The 23,262-nt window shown below is 35.1% G+C and overlaps 1 protein-coding gene across 9 annotated transcripts in view; it reads right to left on the reverse strand.

Annotated features, from left to right (window-relative positions):
• Positions 1-23,262, reverse strand: part of Dis3l2 (DIS3 like 3'-5' exoribonuclease 2) — a 332,047-nt gene that overhangs the window by 155,183 nt on the left and 153,602 nt on the right. For all 9 annotated transcript variants that reach the window (XR_011709223.1, XR_011709224.1, XR_011709225.1 and 6 more), the window contains exon 9: positions 9,638-9,811. Coding sequence is in view for 6 of the 9 variants with exons in the window: in XM_071619543.1 (XP_071475644.1) it covers positions 9,638-9,811 (174 nt within the window). In the remaining 3 variants the exon portion in view is untranslated. The remainder of the gene's footprint in view (positions 1-9,637; positions 9,812-23,262) is intronic.

Below are 23,262 nucleotides of genomic sequence, written 5' to 3' on the forward strand. Positions count from 1 at the left end.
AACCAAATCTTATGAAATGTGTTACTAAAGAACCATCTCAATAGACAAAGAAAAACCATTTAGTAAAATCTAATACCCTTTCATGAGAAGAGGGAACACTTTCAAATTGATAAAGGGTATCTACAAAACCCCTACAGTTTACCATACAATTAACACTGAAAGGCTGAATGATTTCCCTTCAGAGATTATGCACAAGACAAGAAGGTCTACTCCCCTGGTTTCCATTTGACATTGTATTGAAGGTTATAGCTTGAGCAAGTGAATAAGAAATAAAAGGCATCCAGATTGGAAAAGAAGAGTTAAAACTATCTCTATTTGCAGATGATATAAACTTATCAATAAAGAAAATCCCTAGGGGCACGCGCTTGTTCCACCCACGCACACCCACCCACCCCCCACACATAACTATTAGATCCAATAATGAGTTATGCAAGATTACAGGATACAAGATTTTTATACAAATATCAATTTTATTTCTCAATATTATATGAACTATTTGAAAATAAAATTAAGAAAACAATTCATATACAATAGCATTAAAATACATAGGATTAAATTAACTAAAAAATATAAGCTTATTAACTGAAAACTACAAAGTATCATTGAAAGAAATCAAAGCCCTAATAAATGGAAAGACATTGCATACTCATAGTAAGAAGACTTAATATTGGTAAGATGGCAATACTAATCCAAATTGATCTAGAGATTCAACAAGATGCATTTTCCCCCTCCCCTAGAAATAAATAAACTGATCCTAAAATTCACATGGAAATGTAAGGGACCCAGAATAGTAAAAAATCTTGAGGATTGTGGGGTGGAAAATAAAAGCTGAAAGACTCATGCTTCTCAGTTTCAAAACTTACTACAAAGTTACAGTTACATAGATTTAAAAAAAAAAAACTTACTACAAAGTTACAATAATACAGATAGTGTGATACTAGCATAAAGATAGACCTAGATTGATGGAATAGACTTGAGAGTCCATACTCTCAAGAAAACCTATACTATAATTATGGTCAACTGATTTTCAGCAGTTCAATGGGCAATGAATCTTCAAACAATATAGTTTTTTCCTGTGGTGCTGGAACAACTGGTTATACACATGCAAAAGAATGAAGCTGGACCCCTACCTCATACCATTTACAAAAATTAACATAAAATGGATCATCAGCATTAACATAGAACACTATAAAACTCTTAAAAGAAAGCATATGCTATGGTTTTGATATGAAGTGTCTCCCCAAATCTCCTGTGTTAAGGCAAGAATATTCAAGGTGAAATGACTGAATTATGAGAGCTGTAATCTATTCAGTTCATCCTAGTGTGAATGGACTGACAAGGTGGTAACTATAGGCAGACAGGGCATGAATGGAGGAGGGGAGTCACTGGGTCATACCCTAGAGGGCACATCTTTCCTGTAGCCCCTTCCCCCTTTCCCTCCCTTCTCTGCTTCCTCACTGCCATGAGGGGGCAGCTTTCCTCTACCATGTCCTTCTGCCATGAGGTACTGCCTCACCTTGGACCCAGAGTAATGGAGGTGGCCATTTCTGGACTGAGAACTCTGATACCGTGAACCAAAATAACATTTTTCTCCTCTACATTGCTCATGTTGGGTATTTTGGTCAGAGCAACACTAAAGCTCACTAAAACAAGGACATGTGTAAATCTTTGTGATCTTTTAGTAATGATTACTTAGGACATCAAAAATATAAGCAATATAAGGAAGAGTCATCATTTTATCAGATTTAGAAAACCATTTGCTTCAAGACATTATCCAAAAAGTGCAAGGCAATAAACAGTAGAAATATTTGCAAGTGTTATATCTAATAAATGACATATTAGGAATACATAAAATACTCTTATAATTTCAACACTAAAAATATAACCAAAATTATCTTCATTGCCATTTGTATGTCTTTCAAAGAAGACATATAAACGGTAGTGAAGCACATGAGGATATGTCCAGCATCATTAATCATTACACAAATACCTATCAAACCCACAATGAGCTAATACTTCACATCTGCACGATGGCTATAATCATACATTGCCAGTGGAAATGTAAAATGATGCAGCCAGTTTGGAAAACAGTTTAACAGTTATCTAAAAGGTTAAATAGAGACTAGACCATATGACCCAGAAAATCAACTCCTAGATATATACCCAAGAGAACTGAAAATACACACCCACAGCAAAACCTACAGCTAAATATTCAGAGCAGAAATACTCATATTAATTGAGAGACAGAATTAACCCAAATGTCCGTCAATTGATGAATGAACAATATGTGATAATTCATACAATGTATTCAGCCATAAAAAGAAATGAAGTTCTGATAAATGCTATAATATGAATGGACCTTGCTAGTGGATGGGGTTGTGGCTCAGTGATAGAGCGCTCCCCTAGCACATATGAAGCACTGAGTTCAAGCCTCAGCACCACATAAAAATAAACAAACAAAATAAAGATATTGTGTCCACCTACAACTAAAATAATATTTTTTAAAAAGAAAACATGCTAAATAAAAGAAGCTAACTACACAATACAGAAGCCTATTTGAGAATAGGGAAATCCAGAGAATCTAAAAGTAGATTAGTGGTTGCAAGAAATTAGGTGGGTGGTGTGGGGAGTAAAAGTTAACTGAAATTTCTTTGGGGTATGATGAAAATGTTCTGGAATTAGATAATGGCAATGGTTGCAAAATTTGGTGAATGTGTAAGAAACCACTGAATTGTACAATTTAAAAGGGTGGAATTTACAGTATTTGAATAGTGTCTCGATAGAAAAAACAGTGAAAACACTTTGCCACCCTGATTATTAGCTATCTCTATATTCCAGTTTGCTCTAAATTACAGGTCACCTATATAAATTTTTTATATATCATTACGAATTGCAAATAGAACTTATTTATAGTATATAGAAATTGGTCATTTTGCCCATGCATTCACATTTCTACAATGCTATAAAAATATTTCTAGGAAATAGATTTAAATATTGTCTTCTTTTGCCAGTAGGCATTTTTCCACCTGTTAAGACAAAAATCTATTCATCTTTGAATATTTGTATTCTTTAAGAATAGTGCTATTTATCAACATAAGTTTTATGGGATGGAAAATTACTAAAGAAAGTACATACTTAAAACTAAGAATGCCCAGTTGTGAATCTACTTTAGGATCCATTAATCCTTGTTACTATCTATGAGTTTCCTGTAAGTTCACCAACAGTGAGTTGGGATTTACATGAAAGGAATAATATTGCCATTAGTTTCAAATGACAATAACAGCTTCTCTACTTGATGCCAAATAATTTGATCTTGCTTCCCTCTAGCTAAGGCAATATGGGGTTCCCTTGGCAATGGAAAAACTGAGATTTAAAGCACAACTCTCGAATTTCCTGCAATATCATCTTGTGTGGCCCATGGAATACTATTTTATTTCAAATCCAGAAGAGGTGTCTCTTACTAACTCAGAAGAATTGTTTCAAACACAAAGTTACCACAGTATTAGAACTAGAAGGTTTGAAATGTCTGGTTCAGCTAATTTGTAAAGAATACTCAATGGAATACCAAGTTCAATGAGATGATCTCCAGGGGAAAAAGCTCTAAGAAATCTATTAACCCACTATTTAAAAAAAATACTTGGTTACAGAACCCTTTTTCTCCATAACATCTATTAAAATCCCAAAGAATTCCTGACCTACCAACACCTTTTGGAAAATTCTAACCTGGTTAAAAGTTCATCTTATAAAAGATGAAAATGCTCACTCCCCTCAACCCCTTCCCAAAGTTAACTGATTTCCCCAAGGTCAGCCAGCAGGTCCTGGGAAAGCTAGAACTGACTACTAGAGGTCCTTCCAGGACGCCACACTGAATTCCCAAGGGGACCTTTTCTAAAGGGCAATTTAATCACATTGGACTTCCTGATTAACAGCAAGAATCAGTTATTTAATGTTAGTTAGCTATGTTTAAAATCTCTCCCACAAAAGGGTTGACCTGAAAAATGTTAGTATTACGTGACACTCCTTTCAAATTTCTGTTTCAAGGTTGGTTTTACCTGGAGTGAGAGGAAATTTCTGGCTTTTTGGAACATTTCCATCTTGAAGATATTTCAATAGTTCTTACCATAACACCCTTTCTATGCTCAGTATTTTTAGCTCATTGTTTTTTATTTTGGCAGTCAAGAAGCTGCAGTTTGTAATTTTACCTCCAACTTCATATTTCTTCTTAAAAGTGAATACAATGTCCCACTTATAATAATAAAATCACTAGTTGGCAGAACGACATTAAATGGAAAAAAAGAGGGGGAGACAGAGAGAGAAAGGGGGGAAGCAATTGGAAAATTTAGAGCAAGCAATTTTAAGTGCCAAGTTTCACATTTGTAATGGTCCAGTGGAGGTCACTGGGCTTCCTTTTTATTGAGGGCATAGTAAAGAAATAGATACCCACAAGCTCTCTTGTAAAAAGCTATAGAAACCACCTCCACTTCAACGAAGCTTTACTGAAAAGTGATGTAACTCAAAGATCCACAATAATACGAACTACAAGAAAAACATAAAAATTAGTTTAGTGTGGTATTTTCCTCTCCAATATTTAGATTTTCATTTTCCACATTAATTGAGCTTCTAAGCTTTAGTTTCCTATTCCAGTTTAGCAACAAATGAAACAAAACAATGAGTGAAATGGGAAATAACTGCATCCAGTCTCAGAAATAACACTGAGTTTCTTGGACTTCTGATGCAACCAACCATCCCCTTTAAGCAGTTTCCTGGGACACAGTGTCTTCCTGATCCTCAAAGATTTGTGGTATTGGTGTTGCTCTTGATGTTTTTCTTTTTTTAACCTCAGATGCCCTACTAAAAATGAGCTACAAGTCTAGGCCATTCAAGAAAGGATTCTCTAGAGAAGGTAGCCAAAGGACCAGAAATTTGGTGAGCCCAATCAGAAGGGCCAGATCATCCCTACAAGTTCACACCAGCTTTACTTCTTAAAAATTGCTAACCAACCATTTTTCTTTTCAAAATAAACACTATTTCTCTCAACTGCAGTTTGCAAAATATTACCCCAATTCCACTGGACTAAAAAACTGGAATTTTACTGACATAATTGGATTATGAGGTTTAAAGATTGATGGAACTTTTCTGTTCCAAATATAATTGTTCAAATACCAAACCTAAATGGGTATGTAGAAGTTCTGACATAGTTAGAGCCAGAGTACCACTGCAGGCTCCAAGCCAGGGTGACATAGGAGAGGGGATGGAGAGGCTACCAAACCAAAGACCTGCCAAGTCCTGTCAAAGAAGGGTCTTGGGGTCTCAGAGTCTCGGGGGCACATATTGCCCTTCTGCTGATACGGCTAGCACTACAATGGAGACAGCTTTGGTCAGCTCCCCCATGCTTGCTCATTTCTCAGACCTCAGCTCATATACCAATGACCTTGGCACTTTACTCATTCCAATATTATAACACTAGCTATTCTTTGCTGTAATTTTACTGAATATGAACCTGTTTCCCTGAAGAACAAGTTGTTTTTAGTATTTCCTATAGCTATATATTAAATATACATATGCATGTATTTTATACATATATAAACAATATATGAAAATAAATGTTTTAGGAGAGGAGATAGAAGGAGAAGGAAAAAGACACAGAAGAGTTGATTTTAGGAGTTTAGAGAATATGAATCAATTTATTCAATATAGCACATATTCTTCAGCATTTGCTAGAAAATGCTAGCTCCTTTGTTATTCCTCAGAAAATAAATACTGGTTTTAAAAAATCTCTTTGAACACTGAACCCGTGAGCAGAAGAAATCACACTATCTCAAGTACTTGTACCAAGTGCCTCTCTCCTTCATTATAATTCCATATTTGACTATTGTTTAATACATTTGACTTATGTTCTTCTGCGAGACCATGTCCATTTTGGTTCATATTTCTAGTGGCCAGGATGGTGTTTAATAATTATCTGTTGGCTGAAAAACTGTTTATTATCTATCACAACATCAAAGAAAAAGCTAATCTAATCAGATCCAAACACTTCAATATATTTCTCTTTATTAATTTTTTATTGTAAAAAGTAAGAAATTAATCAAGACTACACAGCTACACAAACATATGAATTAACTCTGGTGTCCTCACTGGGTGTTTGGGCCACAGGATAAGAGAGGCATGCAGATGAGTCAGCACTCCATAACAAGAGGCAACGACCTCAGCTACCTTGGTACCTACGCTTTCAGCCCACTATGATTAAAGGGTATTTATTTAGGCCCAGCTGCATGGATTTATAGATATGATTAGTTTTAGCTTAAACCAATTCTTATAATAAAGGCAAGTAATAAAAATATTCCTGCTAAGATCCAGAGATTAAAGAAAATATTAAACTAAAAATATCAATATTACTATTAATACTACTGATATACCAGAAAAATGGCAAAGCTGACATTTCTTCTATTTCTGACATAAAGTCATCCCCAGCTGCATTATGACTTAAAAATAATGGCCACCAATCATATATTACCCAGAATATCATTTAGGAAAAATAAACACATTTAATCTGTCCCTTCAATGTAAAGATGGCATTTTAATATTAAGAAAAAAGTTAATGCATCTTGAAAACAAAATAATATTTATGTTTTGAAGATGACATTTTAAAAACTGGATTTGTTGAAATGCATTGATTATATGGTTTGAGGCTTAAAATGACATAGTGTATAAACTAAAAAACTGTCACACACCTGAACTTAATAGAATTTTCTATTTTTAAGATGACATCAGAAGAATAACCAAGGATTATGAACCCATCTTAAAACAAACAGACAAAAAAAAACATTCTAAACTAAAGATGCAGTGCCTTTCAATAGTCCACAAGTATGACATCAGGCAGGGAGAAAATATATTTCAAAGTGAATTGGAACGTAACTGGTTACTAGGACTAAAAAATGAGCATTGATTTAGTGAGCTCGGTTTATCTTCTAAAGATATATCTTTTTCATTTATTATAACCATTAAAGCAAGTAGCAAAATATATAGGAATAAACAAGATTTTTGAATTTCCATTTCAAAGTTGTTAAGCAAAATTTAAAAACAAATTAATGGAAAAAAATGTAAACATAACAAAAAGGAATAATTAATCAAATTGCTTTCACCAAAAGCAAATTGTTATTGTGAACAAACCAGGTCTTCTACACCTTTGTAAGTAAAAGTAAAAATATTTAATAATTTATTTCATTCTCACTTCATTTTAATTTTTCTACTTTCATCTGTGTTTATAACGTAAATAATAGTTTAGTGAAGAAGTACATTTGCTTATAATGTTAAAATGAAGTCATATGCATAAGCACAAATGTATATTCAACACTGTTTAAGATTTCTATCTAAGGTATCAGGAAACAGTTGAAAGACTCTTAAAGCAAAGAATAAAAAAAATCAGATATGAAGTTTAAAAATATAATTCTGGAGATAGTAGACAGGGAAAAACATACTTGAAGCTTTAAGTAGTTTTTTTTTTTTTTAATCCTTGTTACTCCACTAATTGGCACAGAGCATCCTAAAGTCCCTCTACCTTTCCATCCCTCCACAGCAAGTACAATAGACTTTAACAGAGGCTTTCCACAGAGTAAGGCCTTGTATATTCTGCAATTCTGTAGTCCAAGGCAATGAGGGCCAGAGAAATGGTAGGGCGGAGCTTGGAGGAATACTGGGCCCTGTGACTTCTGCACTGCTTAGTATTTATCTGCAGCTAGTAGACACGCTAGAAAAGATGAGCACATCTATTTTCTTACATTTGTATTCATAATAAAGTTAATTTTTTTTTGAAAAATGCAGAGGTATACAAAATGAAAAGTAAAGTATTACTTCCCTACCTCCTTACTACTCCACTGAATTCATTCCCCATGGGAATGTTATTATGTTAATAGTTTCCTTTTTTTAGATTCTTTGCTGCACATATATACTTGTGTGTATGTGTATTATACGCATTTTCTATATATATACTTATATCATTTTATATATTATTTTATAAGAATAGGCCCATATATTATTCTGAAACTTGTTTCTTTCACTTAACAGTATTTGGCCACAGTTCTAGGACAGTCAACATACATCTAGCCCCGCTTTTGGCACAATTGGAGAGAATGTTATCATATGGATATACCCAAGTTATTAAACCATTCCTTTATTAGTGTATATCAGTACTGTTTTTGATGTTTCACTTTTACAATAAAGTAGTGATCATTCTCATACATATTTCTTTGTGCACTTCTTTGGGTATTCTTTGTACACTTCAGGAAGTAGAGTTTTTTGGGAAAGAGTAAGTACATTTAAATACTTGGTCAAAATGCAGAATGGATATACTAAATTATACTTAAAACAAAAAAGTTCAGCCATTCATTCTGATCTTTTGTCAGCAAATCTTTACAGCTTCCTAAATTCAGGGAAAGATCTCAGCAAACAAATTTCTCAATCTGTTTATGAGAAAACCAAGATTCATAGAGGTAAATAAAGGTCAGAGGTCCCAGATCTCAGAGCCCCTGAGGAGATAATGTACCCATGCACCACCAAGAGCTCAGGAGAGAGGGGAATACTACAAAAATCCAGGATAGCAACTTGGGTCAGCTGACTTCAAATATAATGTGTGTTCCACCAGCCACACTGACAAAAAATAGCAAGAGGGGGCAGAAGAGTACTCTCAAAGTCAGTGGAGTTATGGGCATCCAGAGTGGAAGGTACTGTAAGTTCAGCTGCACAGAGGGACCAAGTGTGGTGGAAAGACTCTGACATGGGATAACCTTAGTAAAAACCTTCCACAGCCTCAGTGGGTTGTATGAAAAGTTTCTTGGTTCTAAATATCTCCATGTGGCATCCAAAATGAATGCCAGTACTGAAACCAAATTCTGAAGAGAAATATCAGAAAAGAACTAACATCCCACAATGAAGAAACATCTTCAAAGAAGATGTTGTTATAAAAATACCACAAAAGTACTTTCCAACGAATTCCAGACCTAAAAGTAAAGCTTTAAAATGAGACTCCAAGCACAGAAGTCTTGAATCTTTTGGTCTGTGCCTAGAGAGGCCCACTTAGAGGAAGCATTTCTAACCAGATAACACTGCTTTTATTTGACCAGACCTATGGGTACAGTGAGAAGAAAAGAAGTGGCACCTTTAATTTTTGAAATCAGAATGGTCCAGAACAGGGGTCAGCAAACTTCTGTAAAAGGCCAGATGGTAAGTATTTCCAGCTTTGCAGGCTACCTGGTCTCTGTTGCAGCTACCCAACCCCACAGTTGTAGTGCAAAATAGCCACAAGCTATATGTAAATGAATAAGCATGGTTATGCTCCAATGCAACTTTATGGACACTGAAGTTTGAATTTCATGTAATTTTCTTGAAATATTACTATTATACTATTTCCAACCATTTAAAATATAAAAACCATTCTGAGTTCATGAACTGTATATAAAATGGTATTGTGCTGGATTTACCTCATAAGCCAGTTTTGCTTCTTAAATACTCAAGAAACACTGAACTCTCAACTGAATTTGAATGTTAGTGGAAAGACGGAAACTTCTGCGTCCAACCCCTAGGAAATAGGTTATAAGGCAGAAAAATATTAGAGATTTATTAAAGGATTTCAGGTATTTACCTTAAATCTCTTCTCTTGCTGAGTTCCTCTGGTGGAATTGTCCAGGGCAGGCTTTGGGGGAGACATTCTAGAACTTCTGAGGAGAAATCAGAGAAATCTACACCATACTCTGTTAGTATCCCTTCTGTTTCAGGCTCAATTTCACCAGCCTGCCCAAGACTCTTAGCCAGCTGCCTGTGGACAGAACAGAGAGGGAACATTGGGTTAGTGAACAAATGAAACACTGGCACCTGTCTACTCTTTAAAAGAAAGGTGCTGGGACAGTGTTAAAAATCTTCTGTCCCTCCACAGCAGGAATGCAATAACCAGTGTATGAGGACAGGGAAGGGGCGAGAAGAAGAAACAAGAATATTCTTGGCCTGTAAAGTCCATGATTACAATGTAATTTTACCTTCCTTAAGGAATTCTGATTTGGGAACAGGGCCAGAAGGCCTTTCTTGGAACCTGCAATTTTTCGTGGAGAAGTCAAAACTGACATTATAAAAGGCTTGCATAGATGCTTCTGGAAAACACCTTTAGAGACAATTCTGTTCAACTCAGTTTGCTATTAAATCATTACCTTCAGAGTGCCTACACCTGAAGTCACTGGATTAGAGCTGATAACTCATATTTGTTTCATAATTCTACTAGATTTTACCTTTAAAAGGTAAAAATAAACATAATAATGTATGTTTACTAGAAAAAAGGTTAGAAAACCCAGAAAGGTACTCAGAAGAAAATTTAAAGTATCTATAATACCTAGCAAACTATCATTCACAATTTAGGGACTGGACATTAAAGTCCAGTCTGCATTTAATAGGACATTCCTTACATGAACACAGTTCTACCTTTTAAAGAGAAGATCTCACTCATCGGTTGGTCATCTACATATATATTAAAATTAATAACTCTCTATTGTAAATATTGTCATGGCACATACAGATAACAAGTCTCAAGTTTCATGTTAAAAACAGATAGCAAATAGGAAATGTAATCTGAACCTTGCAGTAGTTGCCTTTCAAGAGGGTACTGGGGAAACCAAAGATGGCCATCTCTCCTGTTGTTCACGTCTACTCATCTCCCCCCAGGATGATCCAGGAATCCCCTCTGCTCTTTTTGCAAGGAATTTAACTCTGGCATCATTCAATTTCACTAAAGAAAACTCTGTTTAGATGCCTGGCTGCCAGAGTTCTCAGGTACAGAGCTGTAAATTGAAATTGGGGACTTGGTGGTCTAACAGGCAGACTTTTAACAAATTCTGATCTTCAGCCTTGAGGAGTACAGCAGTGGTGGCAGCAGGGTTGGCCCCATTTCTCACCCGTCAACCATGAAAGGGCAGCCACAGTCCACACACACTCCTGTCCTTCAGGTTATATTGAGGGAGCCTGTGCAGTGACCTATGGGCTGAGATCAGTGACTCCTCCGCAAACCCAAGTGGTGATCTCACAGAAAGCACACCAAAAAGCCAAAGGCAGAGAAATATGAGAACATAAAATTATAGAGAGCTATCTGGAAAATCCCCAAATATTTGGAAATTAAACAATGCACAGGTTGAGGAGGAGAGAAAAGTAAATTAGGCAATATTCTGAACTGAACAAAAACATAACACATTACAGAAGCAGCTAAAGCAGTGCTTCTAGGGAAATTTATAGCATTAAATACTCATATAAAAAAGGAAGTGTCAAATCAATGAACAAAGCTGCTTCTACCTTAAAAAACTATAAAGAAAAGAACAAATTTGACTCCAAAAAAGTAGAAGGAAAAAAAAAGTAACAAGAATCAATGAAAAGAAAATAAACAATGAAGAAAGAATAAAACATAAATTTCTATTCATATTAGTCAATAAAAACAGAAGGACATGAATTATCAGCATCAGGAATGAGGAGGAATATCATTACACATGCTACAAGTATCAAATGGATCATAAGGGATTTATGAATGACTTTAAACCAATAATTTCAATATTCTGGATGAAATGGACAAATTTTAGAATGACAGAAATTACCTAGGATTATTCAAGAATAAATCAACATATGAATATTCCTAATCTATTAAGGAAATAGAATTCATAATCTAAAACCCTCCCTTTAAAAAAAAAAACAAAAAACCGCGAGTCCAGATACCTTCACTGATGAATCTTACCAAGTATTTAAGAAAACAGAATTGACCACTATATAAAAAGGATAACACATTATGACCAACACTAAAAAATAAACAAACAAAAAGTCAACCAATATAATTCATTATATTAGCAATCAACAAACATGTATTATCTCAATAGAAGAAAAACAATTTAATAAAATTTCAATATTCTTTTATAATAAAAGACCCAGGATTAATGGACATAAACTTCTTCAACTTATTTAAAGGCCATAATCCTAGAGCTAATGCCAAACTTAATAGTAAAAGAATAAACAGTTTTCCTGGATCAGGAAGAAAACAAAGGTGTTCATTCTCTTCAATAATATTTAACATTGCATTGAAGTTCCTAGTAAATGTGACAAGGCAAGAAAAAATAAAAGGTATACAAACTGGAAGAAAGAACTGAACACTGAAGTGGGAGAAAAGACTTGATTCCCATTACAGTAATGACCAACCTCCCACTACATGATGCCTGGCCTCTCTCTAAGGAAGACCCCACTCACACCATGCACACCAGAAGCCAATACACTGTGTATGACTTAAACTCTGCCTCAGCTCAAGACTTTGAATGTGAAAATAATGACTCAAAGAGGTACTCCAGACCCATTCATGGCAGCAAGAGTGGTTTCTAGTGACTGCAGTGGTAGCAATAGTGTCCAGTGGAAGTGGTGGTTTGCAAGAGCAGTGGTAAGAACCACCATGGCCAAACAGTGAGGGCTGGATGACTTCTGACCTCTTCAGAGTTGTCTTAATTCACTCCTCCCCTTTTTTCAGGGAATTCAAGCCTCTCACTGTTTCTGTGGGCCCTTCAATATTCTTCCAATAAACTCCTTCCCCAACAGAGCTCGTTTCTCTTTCCAGAAACTAAGAATCCAGACAGTTAAAGACACAGGTTACCCCAATGTTACCTTATTTTTTAAATAACAAAATCATTACCAGTGTGCACTAGGATGTGAAGATCTAGGGGACAAACTGTCCCTGCTTCTGAAGTTTGAAGGACATGGGAATTCCACACTGCACTGGATGACTACTTGCAATAATGTTGTTTAGATTAAAAAACAAACAAACAAAAAACTTTAAATTCTGGAGATCACAGGCAATAATTAGTCATTTAAAAAATTCGTATTTAAAAATTAATACAACCCAAGGTATTTCCCAAACATCTAACTAACCTATTTATTATTCCCACAGGTTCCTGAAGTTTAGTTTTCTACATTTATCTCCTAACATCAATATCTTTTAACTGTCTTGAGTTCTTGGTTACAAGGACAAGAAACCAACTCTGGTTGGAAAGAGTTTATAAAAAGGATACTTGCTGAGTATGGTAGCACACATCTGTAACCCCAGCAGCTTGGGAAGCTGAAGCAGGAGGATCACAGGTTCAAAGCCAGAATCAGCAACATAGTAAGACCCTGTCTCAAAATAAAAAATAAAAAGGGATGGGGATGTGGCTCAGTGATTAAATGCCCTTGGGTGGTTCAATCCCTGGTCTGGCGGGTGGAGGGGTGGGAGAGATATTGCAGGGCTCACAGAAATAGAGACTTACAGAATCAAAAAAGGAGATGGAAACGAAAAATTATATGCTTAATCTCTAAATTCTTGATTCTGGGCTAAGAAGAAAACTCAGGAACTTTCTTTTTTCATCAAAAAAGATTCCTGGGGATGTTACTCAGTGGCAGATCACTTGCCTTGCACTTGTGAGGCACTGGGTTCAATCCTCAGCATCACATAAAAATAAACAAAAAAATACAGGCATGCTGTCCATCTACAACTACAAAAATTAAAAAAAAAAAAGTATCCTGAATTTCTTGTAGCAGCCAGGCTAAGGCAGAAAAAAATTTTTTTCAAAAGATGATGAATGAGGGCTGGAGTTGTAGCTCAGCGGTAGAGCACTCGCCTAGCACTGGGTTTGATCCTCAGCACCACATAAAAATAAATAAATAAAATAAAGATTAAAAAATTTTTTAAAAAAGATGATGAATGATTACATTACTGGATTTAGGATCAAACAAGTATCTTAGGTGAAAAGTAGGGGCATTGATGAGAAAGAATAAGATTCAGGGGATACAGAAAGGTCTGAGTACCCTGAATGCCTAGTCGAAAATGACCTTCCATTTTCATGATTCTTAAGTGGACTATGATAGCATTTGAAGGAACAGGCTCTGAAAAGAATTGTAACCAAAACCTTGTAATATATCCATGGTCCACTTCGGATGAGAAAAGATGGCCCGATAGGCAGTGACTTTAAGTTTAGCCAGAAGGACAGGGACCTCAAAGAATGATTGAAGGACTGGTGACAGGCATATCTGGGGAAGAGACATGTGGATGGAATGGGACTATTAAAATGCACCCAGACACAGTATAACTATTAGAATTCCACAAGAATGCTCAGCCAAGTGATCCCACTGTGGAGGGAGGAGGGGTCTGGGAATGGAAGATTCTGCCTTCCCATCCACTGCAGTGCTTCCTTGACATGAACAAGGTACATGGCAGCAGGAAATGAGCTCCACATTAACTTCTTCTTCTGATAACCTGGCCCCCGCCCATCCAGGATACCAGTGTGCCAGCAATAGTAATCACTTTGAGTCCATGATAAAGAACCATGCCAGGACGACCCAACACTACTTGATAACAAGTTATATCCCTCAGCTCTTCTTTAATGAAGAAGGCAGAAATCTTGCTCCATTAAAATTGTGAGATACTAACTCTGGGCTTGGGACTGCTGTCTTCATCTGTCCTGCCTACCATGGTTTGCATGAACATCACAATCCATAGATTTCAGAAATACAGAAAAAGCGATTGGTATCTCATTCAATTTTGTTTATAATCAAGTATTTCACCTCTTGAAAGAAGCAAAGCATATAAAAGTCACTGAGTAAAATGGTGTAATTGTCTGCTGACTGCTAAATTATGAGACTAATCAGAAGACAACACCTTGTAAGGTTGCAGAGCTTCCTCCAGGACAGTCATGGTGCTCTCCCTTGGCAGCCTAGAGCCAGTGCACAAAGTCTGGATACCAAGGATGCAAGAGGAGTCAGGCTTTTCAATATCACACTTAAGACCCACTCACAATTTTTCTTTTCCAGTACTGAGAATTGAACCCAGGCCTCACACTTGCCAGGAAAGCACTCTATCACTGAGCTACCTTCCCAGCCCTTTTATATCATTGTATTTCCTTTCCTTTCTTTGCATTTTACTTAGAGACTGGGGCTTACTAGGTTGCACATGCTGGTCTCAAATTTGTACTCCTCCTGCCTCAGGCCCTAGAGCAGCTGGGATTACAGGCAAGTGCCGCTGGGCTCAGTTCTACTAGTCACAACATTTTTAACCTTGTCCTCTAACACTCACCTTTATAATAATAATGATTCTTCTGACTGAGACTACAAGAATCCTGACTAATATAAACAGACACAAAACATACTACACCAACTTCTTTCTTAAAAAAGTTATATTCAGTTTAAGCCAGTGAGTGATGACTCGGAAGCAAAGGATTCAAGAATGGCAAGTAATATATAAAGAGGATAATCATACATGATATTGAGGCACATGAAATTGCCAATATTGGATTTTTAAGCTATAAAACATAATTTCATATAATTCTATCTAGTAATATTAAAAATAACAAATAACCATTCATTAATGAGCATACATAGTTGCTGGGAGAAGAATAAACAATGACTTATATCTTGTATAGTTTATTAGACAACTACAGTAACATGAAAAGAAACACATTCTCACATGTGGTGGGTATCTCAGGGCAGTGTATGAGAGGCAGATCTAGAATACCATGACCACCCTACTTTCACTTTGTGAAGCTGGTAAGAATATATATATGGCCAAAAATTATCTCCTTAGATCTAAAGTAGAAAAGAGACTAAAAATATGGACAAAAAGGCATTTTATAATACCTAACTTTTGAAATACAATATTAAAATCCAGGAAGAACTCATAATAGCAGACACCTGTACCCATGGTTTTGCTTTCTGAGGTTTCTGTTAATCAGTGGTCAACTATGGTTGGAAATTATTAAATGGAAAACTCCAGAAATAAGCAATTCTTGAGTTTTAAACTGCATGCCATTCTGAATAAAGTAATGAATCTGTGTCATCCTGCTCTGTCCTGCATAGAACATGAATCATCCCTTGTCCAGCATATCCATTCTGTACATGCTACCTGCCTGTTAATCGTCTAGTAGCCATCTCAGTTACCAGAGCAGCTGCTGCACTATCACAATGCTGTTATTCAAATAAACTTATTTTAAAATAAAAGAAACAATGGTCCCAAAGTGACTGATTTATTCCTTATGCATTTGCAATTTTGCTTCTAAAGGAAGCATCTAGATATGAAGAATAGAAATAACTTTCAAAGATATCAGTTAAGACAATCTTCCTGACTGGTTGCCATGTCAGGTGCTTATAATCCCAGGAACAGGAGGCTGAGTAATCAGGACGCTGAGGCAGCAGGATTAGGAGTATGAGGTCAGCCTATACAACTCAGCAAGACTGCATCTTAAAAAAAAAAAAAAAAAGACTGCATCTTAAAGAAACAAAATCAGACCGTCAATCAATCAATCAATCAATCAAAGAAACAACAAAAACCTATAAAGACAACTTTCCTGAAATAAAATTTAAATTTAGACAGAAAAATTGCCTCAGGAAAAATTAACACACAAAATCACCACTGAACCACATTTTAGGGAGGGTACCACTGGATTTTGAAGATAAAGATATCCAAATTCAAGAATTCAGAGAACATACCTCTCACAAATCCTTTCTTAAAAACTATTAGATAATAAACTAAGACCTACCAAGAGATGGTGGATCCAGTACTCAGCAAGCCTCACAAAGGCAACCAGTGCTGATACTGGATCCACACCTGTAATGTAAAGGCAAAGAGAAAGGAGGACAAAAGCTAGCAGGTGAGGTGATGGATCTAATACTATTATAAGAACAAGTCAAATCAGTCATTGGACCTAAAGGCAAAAGATTTTTTTCTCATTTGATGCTTTGTATTTTAGCAAAATTTTCACTAGTTTTAAGTCCTAGAATCTTAATTAGTTTACTGAAATTACAACATAATTTATAATGACAAAATTATATTTGAGTTATGGTTTCCGAATATGATCAATGACTCCAAGTTCCTATTAACCTTAATTAACATTTATTTTACTAAGTTTCAGAGAACATTTCTCAAGTGCCTTATTTAAATAAATTCATTACAGATTTTCACTGGGATATACTTGATAGCAGCACAGACTGAAGAACTTGTCCAAGATAAAATATCTAACTGGTCAGTATACTGAAAGAGCCCAAGCTTTTCAGACCTTAGATGCCCCAGAAACAATAATGCAATATACTCACTCATAAACTCTGCTCTCTCCCTAAAAACCAGACTACCTTGGAATCTAAACAAAACTAAAATCCACAAGGGAACTAACATATACATTGTGTATTTGTCTTGCAAGAGAGTTTGTTTTTATGTTTTAAATTTAATTCTGGGGTAAATTTTATTTAAAATGAATAATGAATATAACTTTCCCTTTCTTGCAATACAGTTCAAATGCTATAGCTTCCTAAGTAGTTTCTATGTCTTCTATTCACTGTCAGAAAAGATGGCTGTTTTAGGACAATTATAATGTCACACTGAAATATCTGGTGTTTTCTTAAAAGCACATTTCAAGCTACTCTGCCTTTCAGAAATAAGAAATTCTCGTAGCTATAAGACCCCAAGGAGACAAGATAATTAAATGTAATATTGGATCCTGGAAGAGAAAAAGGAGTTTAGATCAATACTATTACTACTACTGAAACTGCCACTGCTACTATCAATAATAAAAATAACGAAATCTGATTAAAATATGAACTTTTGTTCATAATGTATCAATATTGGCTCATTAATTGCAACAAATATATCGCACTAACATGTTAATACATTGGGAAATTATTTGGGGTGCACATACATGAGAATTGTACCATCTTGACAATTTTCTGTAAATCTAAAACAGCTGTAAAGAAAAAACAGCTGTAAAAAAACTTAAAAAAAAAAACTTAGAGCTGAAAGGAAGTAAAAGAAGTTATTCAGATTTCCAATAATATATAAATGATATACTAAATAATGGCATGTTTGTCCAATTGATTATTATGCATTCTAGAAAAATCATTCTGAAGCTATAAATGACTATGACATAAAATGTTAAAAACATAAAATAATATGTATGGTATAGTTTAAAATATGTATTCACTGAAATAGAATTCCTTAGAGGAAGGATTATGAATGACTTTTTCTCTATTTTCTAAGCTTCCTTTAATTAAAAAAAATTTGACTATTTTTTTCCAATTTAAGAATTATAGAAAAATAATCATAATCTAATAAAAACTGTCATGCCCATTCTTGGTTCATAAAAGACAAGACCAAGGAACTATGACGAAATGGAGATACTACAGTGATGTTACACTTAATTTCAATGTGGGGTCCTGAACCAAATTCTGGAACAGAAAAATGGTAATAGTGAAAAAACTAGTAAGATGTGCTAAGTTATATAATTTAATAGTCTTGTACCAATATTCATGTCTCCTTCCTCCTTCCTAAGGGAAACCTAATCTTTGTTCAAGCAAGGAACTTAGCACCTTCAGCTCCAGAGGCAGATCATTGTTACTACAATGAAATCAGTACCTGGCTTCCCCAAAGACAGTAAATGGAGTCACATCCCTTTGTGTGGAATGTGACTAAGAAAGCCGGCAGCCTACCTGTATTAGCAGCCATCTTCTCAACCACAGAGAAACCACTATAGGACCCCTGAGGACTGCAAAGGGCAACTGGAAATATCCTCAAGTCACTGAGTCTATTAGGTAAGGAGCTGTACAACTTCTTAACTCTTATTTAGAGTGAAGGGGTTTGGTTTGGTTTTGCTTGTGATACTAGGGATGAAACCCAAGGTATTCTACCTTTTTAAAAAATTTTGAGAAGTGGCCTTGCTAAATTGCTGAGGCTGACCTTGGGCATGCAATCCTCCTGCTTTAGCCTCACAAGTTGCTGGGATTACAGGTGTGCCCCAATGCATCTGGCTAGACCCTTATTATAAAGTCATTTTGGGTCAGAATTTTTATTACTTGCTAATAAAAGCATTCCAATACAATATATTGAAAAATATCCATGAGAAGCAAATCCCTTCACTCTGCAACAGAAAATATACAGTTCTTACTCCCAATAATAAAATTTCACAACTGTTGGCATCACATATCTTGTAGGTAAACACTCTACACTGACATGGTGGTGCTGGTTCTACAGCACACTACTACTATAAATGTCCTTTTCTTAAACAAATATATTTCAGTCATAAACTGGCTTCCTTTACTTCCATGGTAAAGGAGGCCCACAAAACATAAGCCCAGTTCATTTCAGGTACGTGGATTAAAGCAGCAAGGTCAGAGAGTCATCCTTGTCCCGCAGAGCAAATATCCACACTTCAAGCTCCCCATCCACCAGTACTATCACTCTCCTTCAATTATATCTCCTTTCTAGAACATTCCACTTTATAGCTGTGTCACAGCAATTTAGGTGCATATCATCCGTACCATCAGATGGGAAATATCATTCATAGAAGAAAAAACATTTCTTTATTTCTGCATTCACTGACATTTATGTATCTTAGGTGCCCGATATATATTGGTTTCAATGAATGTATGAATCAATGTTTTTAGGGTATGGAAAAGAAGCATACTAGCCTTTCTTGAAACTAAAAAAAAAAAACAAAAAAAACCGCTCATTTGAAATTAAACTTGTATTAGTTGAGTAGAAAAAATCTCCTCCTTAATGGTGAAATTCTAGTTCAGGAAGATAGAAAAAAGAAATAAAAGGTACAGGGATTAGAATGAAAGAATTAAATCTGGCATTATCAATGATCTGATAAAATAGGAAATCTTAAAAAAATTACATATAAAGCATTAAAATTAATAAAGGAATTTATCAGATGGTTGGATAGAGAATTAATGTAGAAAAATTAATTGTAATTCTATATATACCAGCAGAAAAACTTTAAAAATACAATTCTGAACACCTGTTCTTTAGAATGAATCATTAATAACATGAAAGTCAACTCATAAACTAGGGAAAATACATTTTTCCATATCTGTGACTACAAAAAGATTACTTTCCAGAATATTTTTTTGACTTCCAAAAAAAAACCAAATGATAAATAATATCCAAACTTAAAATGAGAAAAAAAAAAGTGAATGCTAAAACAAGTGGATCAAAATTTAAACAGAAACAGTATAACTGCAAAATCCCAAAAAATCTTCTCAAATATAATTACAAGAAAACATAGAAAGTTAGGAATCCTGGTAGATAGCTCCTGAGCCTAGTGATCGAGGTTAACATCACCAGTAGTAGATAATGAAGCCATGTCCCTATGATCTGATGCACATTGCTTCTGTGGTTCTTTTCCCAAAAATGTCTAATCTCAATCTAATCACAAGAAAACAACAGAGAAATAATCTACAAAACCACTGCTCAGTATGTCAAGTTCATGAAAGACAAGACTAAGGAACTATGACGAAATGGAGATACTACAGTGATGTTACACTTAATTTCAATGTGGGGTCCTGAACCAAATTCTGGAACAGAAAAATGGTATTAGTGAAAAAACTAGTAAGATGTGCTAAGTTATATAATTTAATAGTCTTGTACTAAAGTTAACTCCTTAGTTGTGATAAATATCCTATTGTAATATAAGATGTTAACAGAGGAGAAGACGGGTAAAGGATATATTAATCAGTATTATTTTGACAATTTCTGCAAATCAAAAATATCTAAATAAAAAAATTTTTAAAAATCAATAAAGACATGAAGACATTTTTCTAGAACAGAAAACATCTGAACACAAATATATGAAAAGATGTTCTATCTCTTTAGTAATTAGGAAAAAATAAATTACAATGAATGGACAAAAAGTGAAGAGTCTAACAATATCAATGTTGATAAGAACAAAGAAATGAAAACTCTTTTAAGACACACTCTTAGTAATGGACTAAAAATGGGTACAATTTGGAAAACAGTTTTTGGCTACAAAGTTGTAAAGTTAAATACATACATACATATGATCCAGTAATTTCATTCCTAAGCAAAGGCTAGAAATTTTAGTGAACACTTGAATGTTTATGGGAGCATTATTTGTAATAATAAAAATCTCAATTTAACCCAAATGCTCACTGCTAGATAAATAAATTGTGGTATAGTTCAGGAAATGAAAATATTCATTAAAGTGAGTAAAATATAGGAAAATATTTTAGAAACATGTTTAAAAATGCAAGTCATTGAAGAATATATGTAATGTGATATTTTCGTAAGGTTCAAAACCAAGCAAAATTAAGTTACATTTTTAATGACATAAATACGGATTATTTTAAAAGCATATTTTGATTAGCATATTTGAGACACTAATTAACTCTAGGGAAAAAACACAAATAGATCCACAGTATTGGTGATATTGTTAATATTTCTTAATCTGGGAGGTGATTCCATTGGTTGGTTTTAATATCAGGCTCCAAAAATTACGTGTCACATTTTGTTCTTTGGTCTGTGAAATATACTTTGTTCATTAAAAAAATAAAAATAAATAAAAATTTTAAAACTGTATTTTAGTTAAATATATACCAAACCAAGTGAATATTTCTGGGGTGACATTTTAGAAAATTTCCATTGTCTATAGTATATGTCCGAATAATTTTAATAATATTCATTACAAAATTTCAAAACCTTAAAAATTTTATCCTAATTTTTTTTTTCTTTCCAGTTTCTATTTTATTTTTTTTTGGGGGGGAGCAATATTATTTTTTAATTGATTGTTCAAAACATTACAAAGCTCATGACATATCATCTTTCATACATTTGATTCAAGTGGGTTATGAACTCCCATTTTTACCCCAAATACAAATTGCAGAATCACATTGGTTACACATCCACATTTTTACATAATGCCATATTAGTGACTGTTGTATTCTGCTACCTTTCCTATCCCCTACTATCCCCCCTCCCCTCCCCTTCCATCTTCCCTCTCTACCCCATCTGCTATTGTTCAATTCTCTCCCTTGTTCCCCCCCCCTTTCCCCTCACAACCTCTTATATGTAATTTTGTGTAACAATGAGGGTCTCCTTCCATTTCCATACAATTTCCCTTCTCTCTCCCTTTCCCTCCCACCACTCGTCTCTGTTTAATGTTAATCTTTTTCCTCATGCTCTTTCTCCCTGCTCTGTTCTTAGTTGCTCTCCTTATATCAGAGAAGACATTTGGCATTTTTTTTAAGGATTGGCTAGCTTCACTTAGCATAATCTGCTCTAATGCCATCCATTTCCCTGCAAATTCCATGATTTTGTCATTTTTTAGTGCTGCGTAATACTCCATTGTGTATAAATGCCACATTTTTTTTATCCATTCATCTATTGAAGGGCATCTGGGTTGGTTCCACAGTCTAGCTATTGTGAATTGTGCTGCTATGATTATTGATGTGGCAGTATCCCTACAGTATGCTCTTTTAAGGTCCTCAGGGAATAGTCCAAGAAGGGCAATAGCTGGGTCAAATGGTGGTTCCATTCCCAGCTTTCCAAGGAATCTCCATACTGCTTTCCAAATTGGCCGCACCAATTTGCAACCCCACCAGCAATGTACAAGTGTACCCTTTTCCCCACATCCTCGCCAGCACTTGTTGTTGTTTGACTTCATAATGGCTGCCAATCTTACTGGAGTGAGATGGTATCTTAGGGTGGTTTTGATTTTCATTTCTCTGACTGCTAGAGATGGTGAGCATTTTTTCACGTACTTGTTGATTGATTGTATGTCCTCCTCTGAGAAGTGTCTGTTCAGGCCCTTGGCCCATTTGTTGATTGGGTTATTTGTTATCTTATTGTTTAATTTTTTGAGTTCTTTGTATATTCTGGATATTAGGGCTCTATCTGAAGTGTGAGGAGTAAAAATTTGTTCCCAGGATGTAGGCTCCCTACTTACCTCTCTTATTGTTTCTCTTGCTGAGAAAAAACTTTTTAGTTTAAGTAAGTCCCATTTGTTTATTCTTGTTATTAACTCTTGGGCTATGAGCGTCCTATTAAGGAATTTGGAGCCCGACCCCACAATATGTAGATCGTAGCCAACTTTTTTTTCTATCAGATGCAGAGTCTCTGATTTGATATCAAGCTCTTTGATCCATTTTGAGTTAACATTTGTGCATGGCGAGAGAAAGGGATTCAGCTTCATTTTGTTGCATATGGATTTCCAGTTTTCCCAGCACCAGTTGTTGAAGATGCTATCCTTCCTCCATTGCATGCTTTTAGCCCCTTTATCAAATATAAGAAAGTTGTAATTTTGTGGATTGGTCTCTGTGTCCTCTATTCTGTACCATTGGTCCACCCGTCTGTTTTGGTACCAGTACCACGCTGTTTTTGTTACTATTGCTCTGTAGTACAGTTTGAAATCTGGTATCGCTATACCTCCAGATTCACACTCCCTGCTTAGA

Source organism: Marmota flaviventris, chromosome 11, assembly GCF_047511675.1.
Source record: "Marmota flaviventris isolate mMarFla1 chromosome 11, mMarFla1.hap1, whole genome shotgun sequence".
Lineage (NCBI taxonomy): Eukaryota > Metazoa > Chordata > Mammalia > Rodentia > Sciuridae > Marmota > Marmota flaviventris.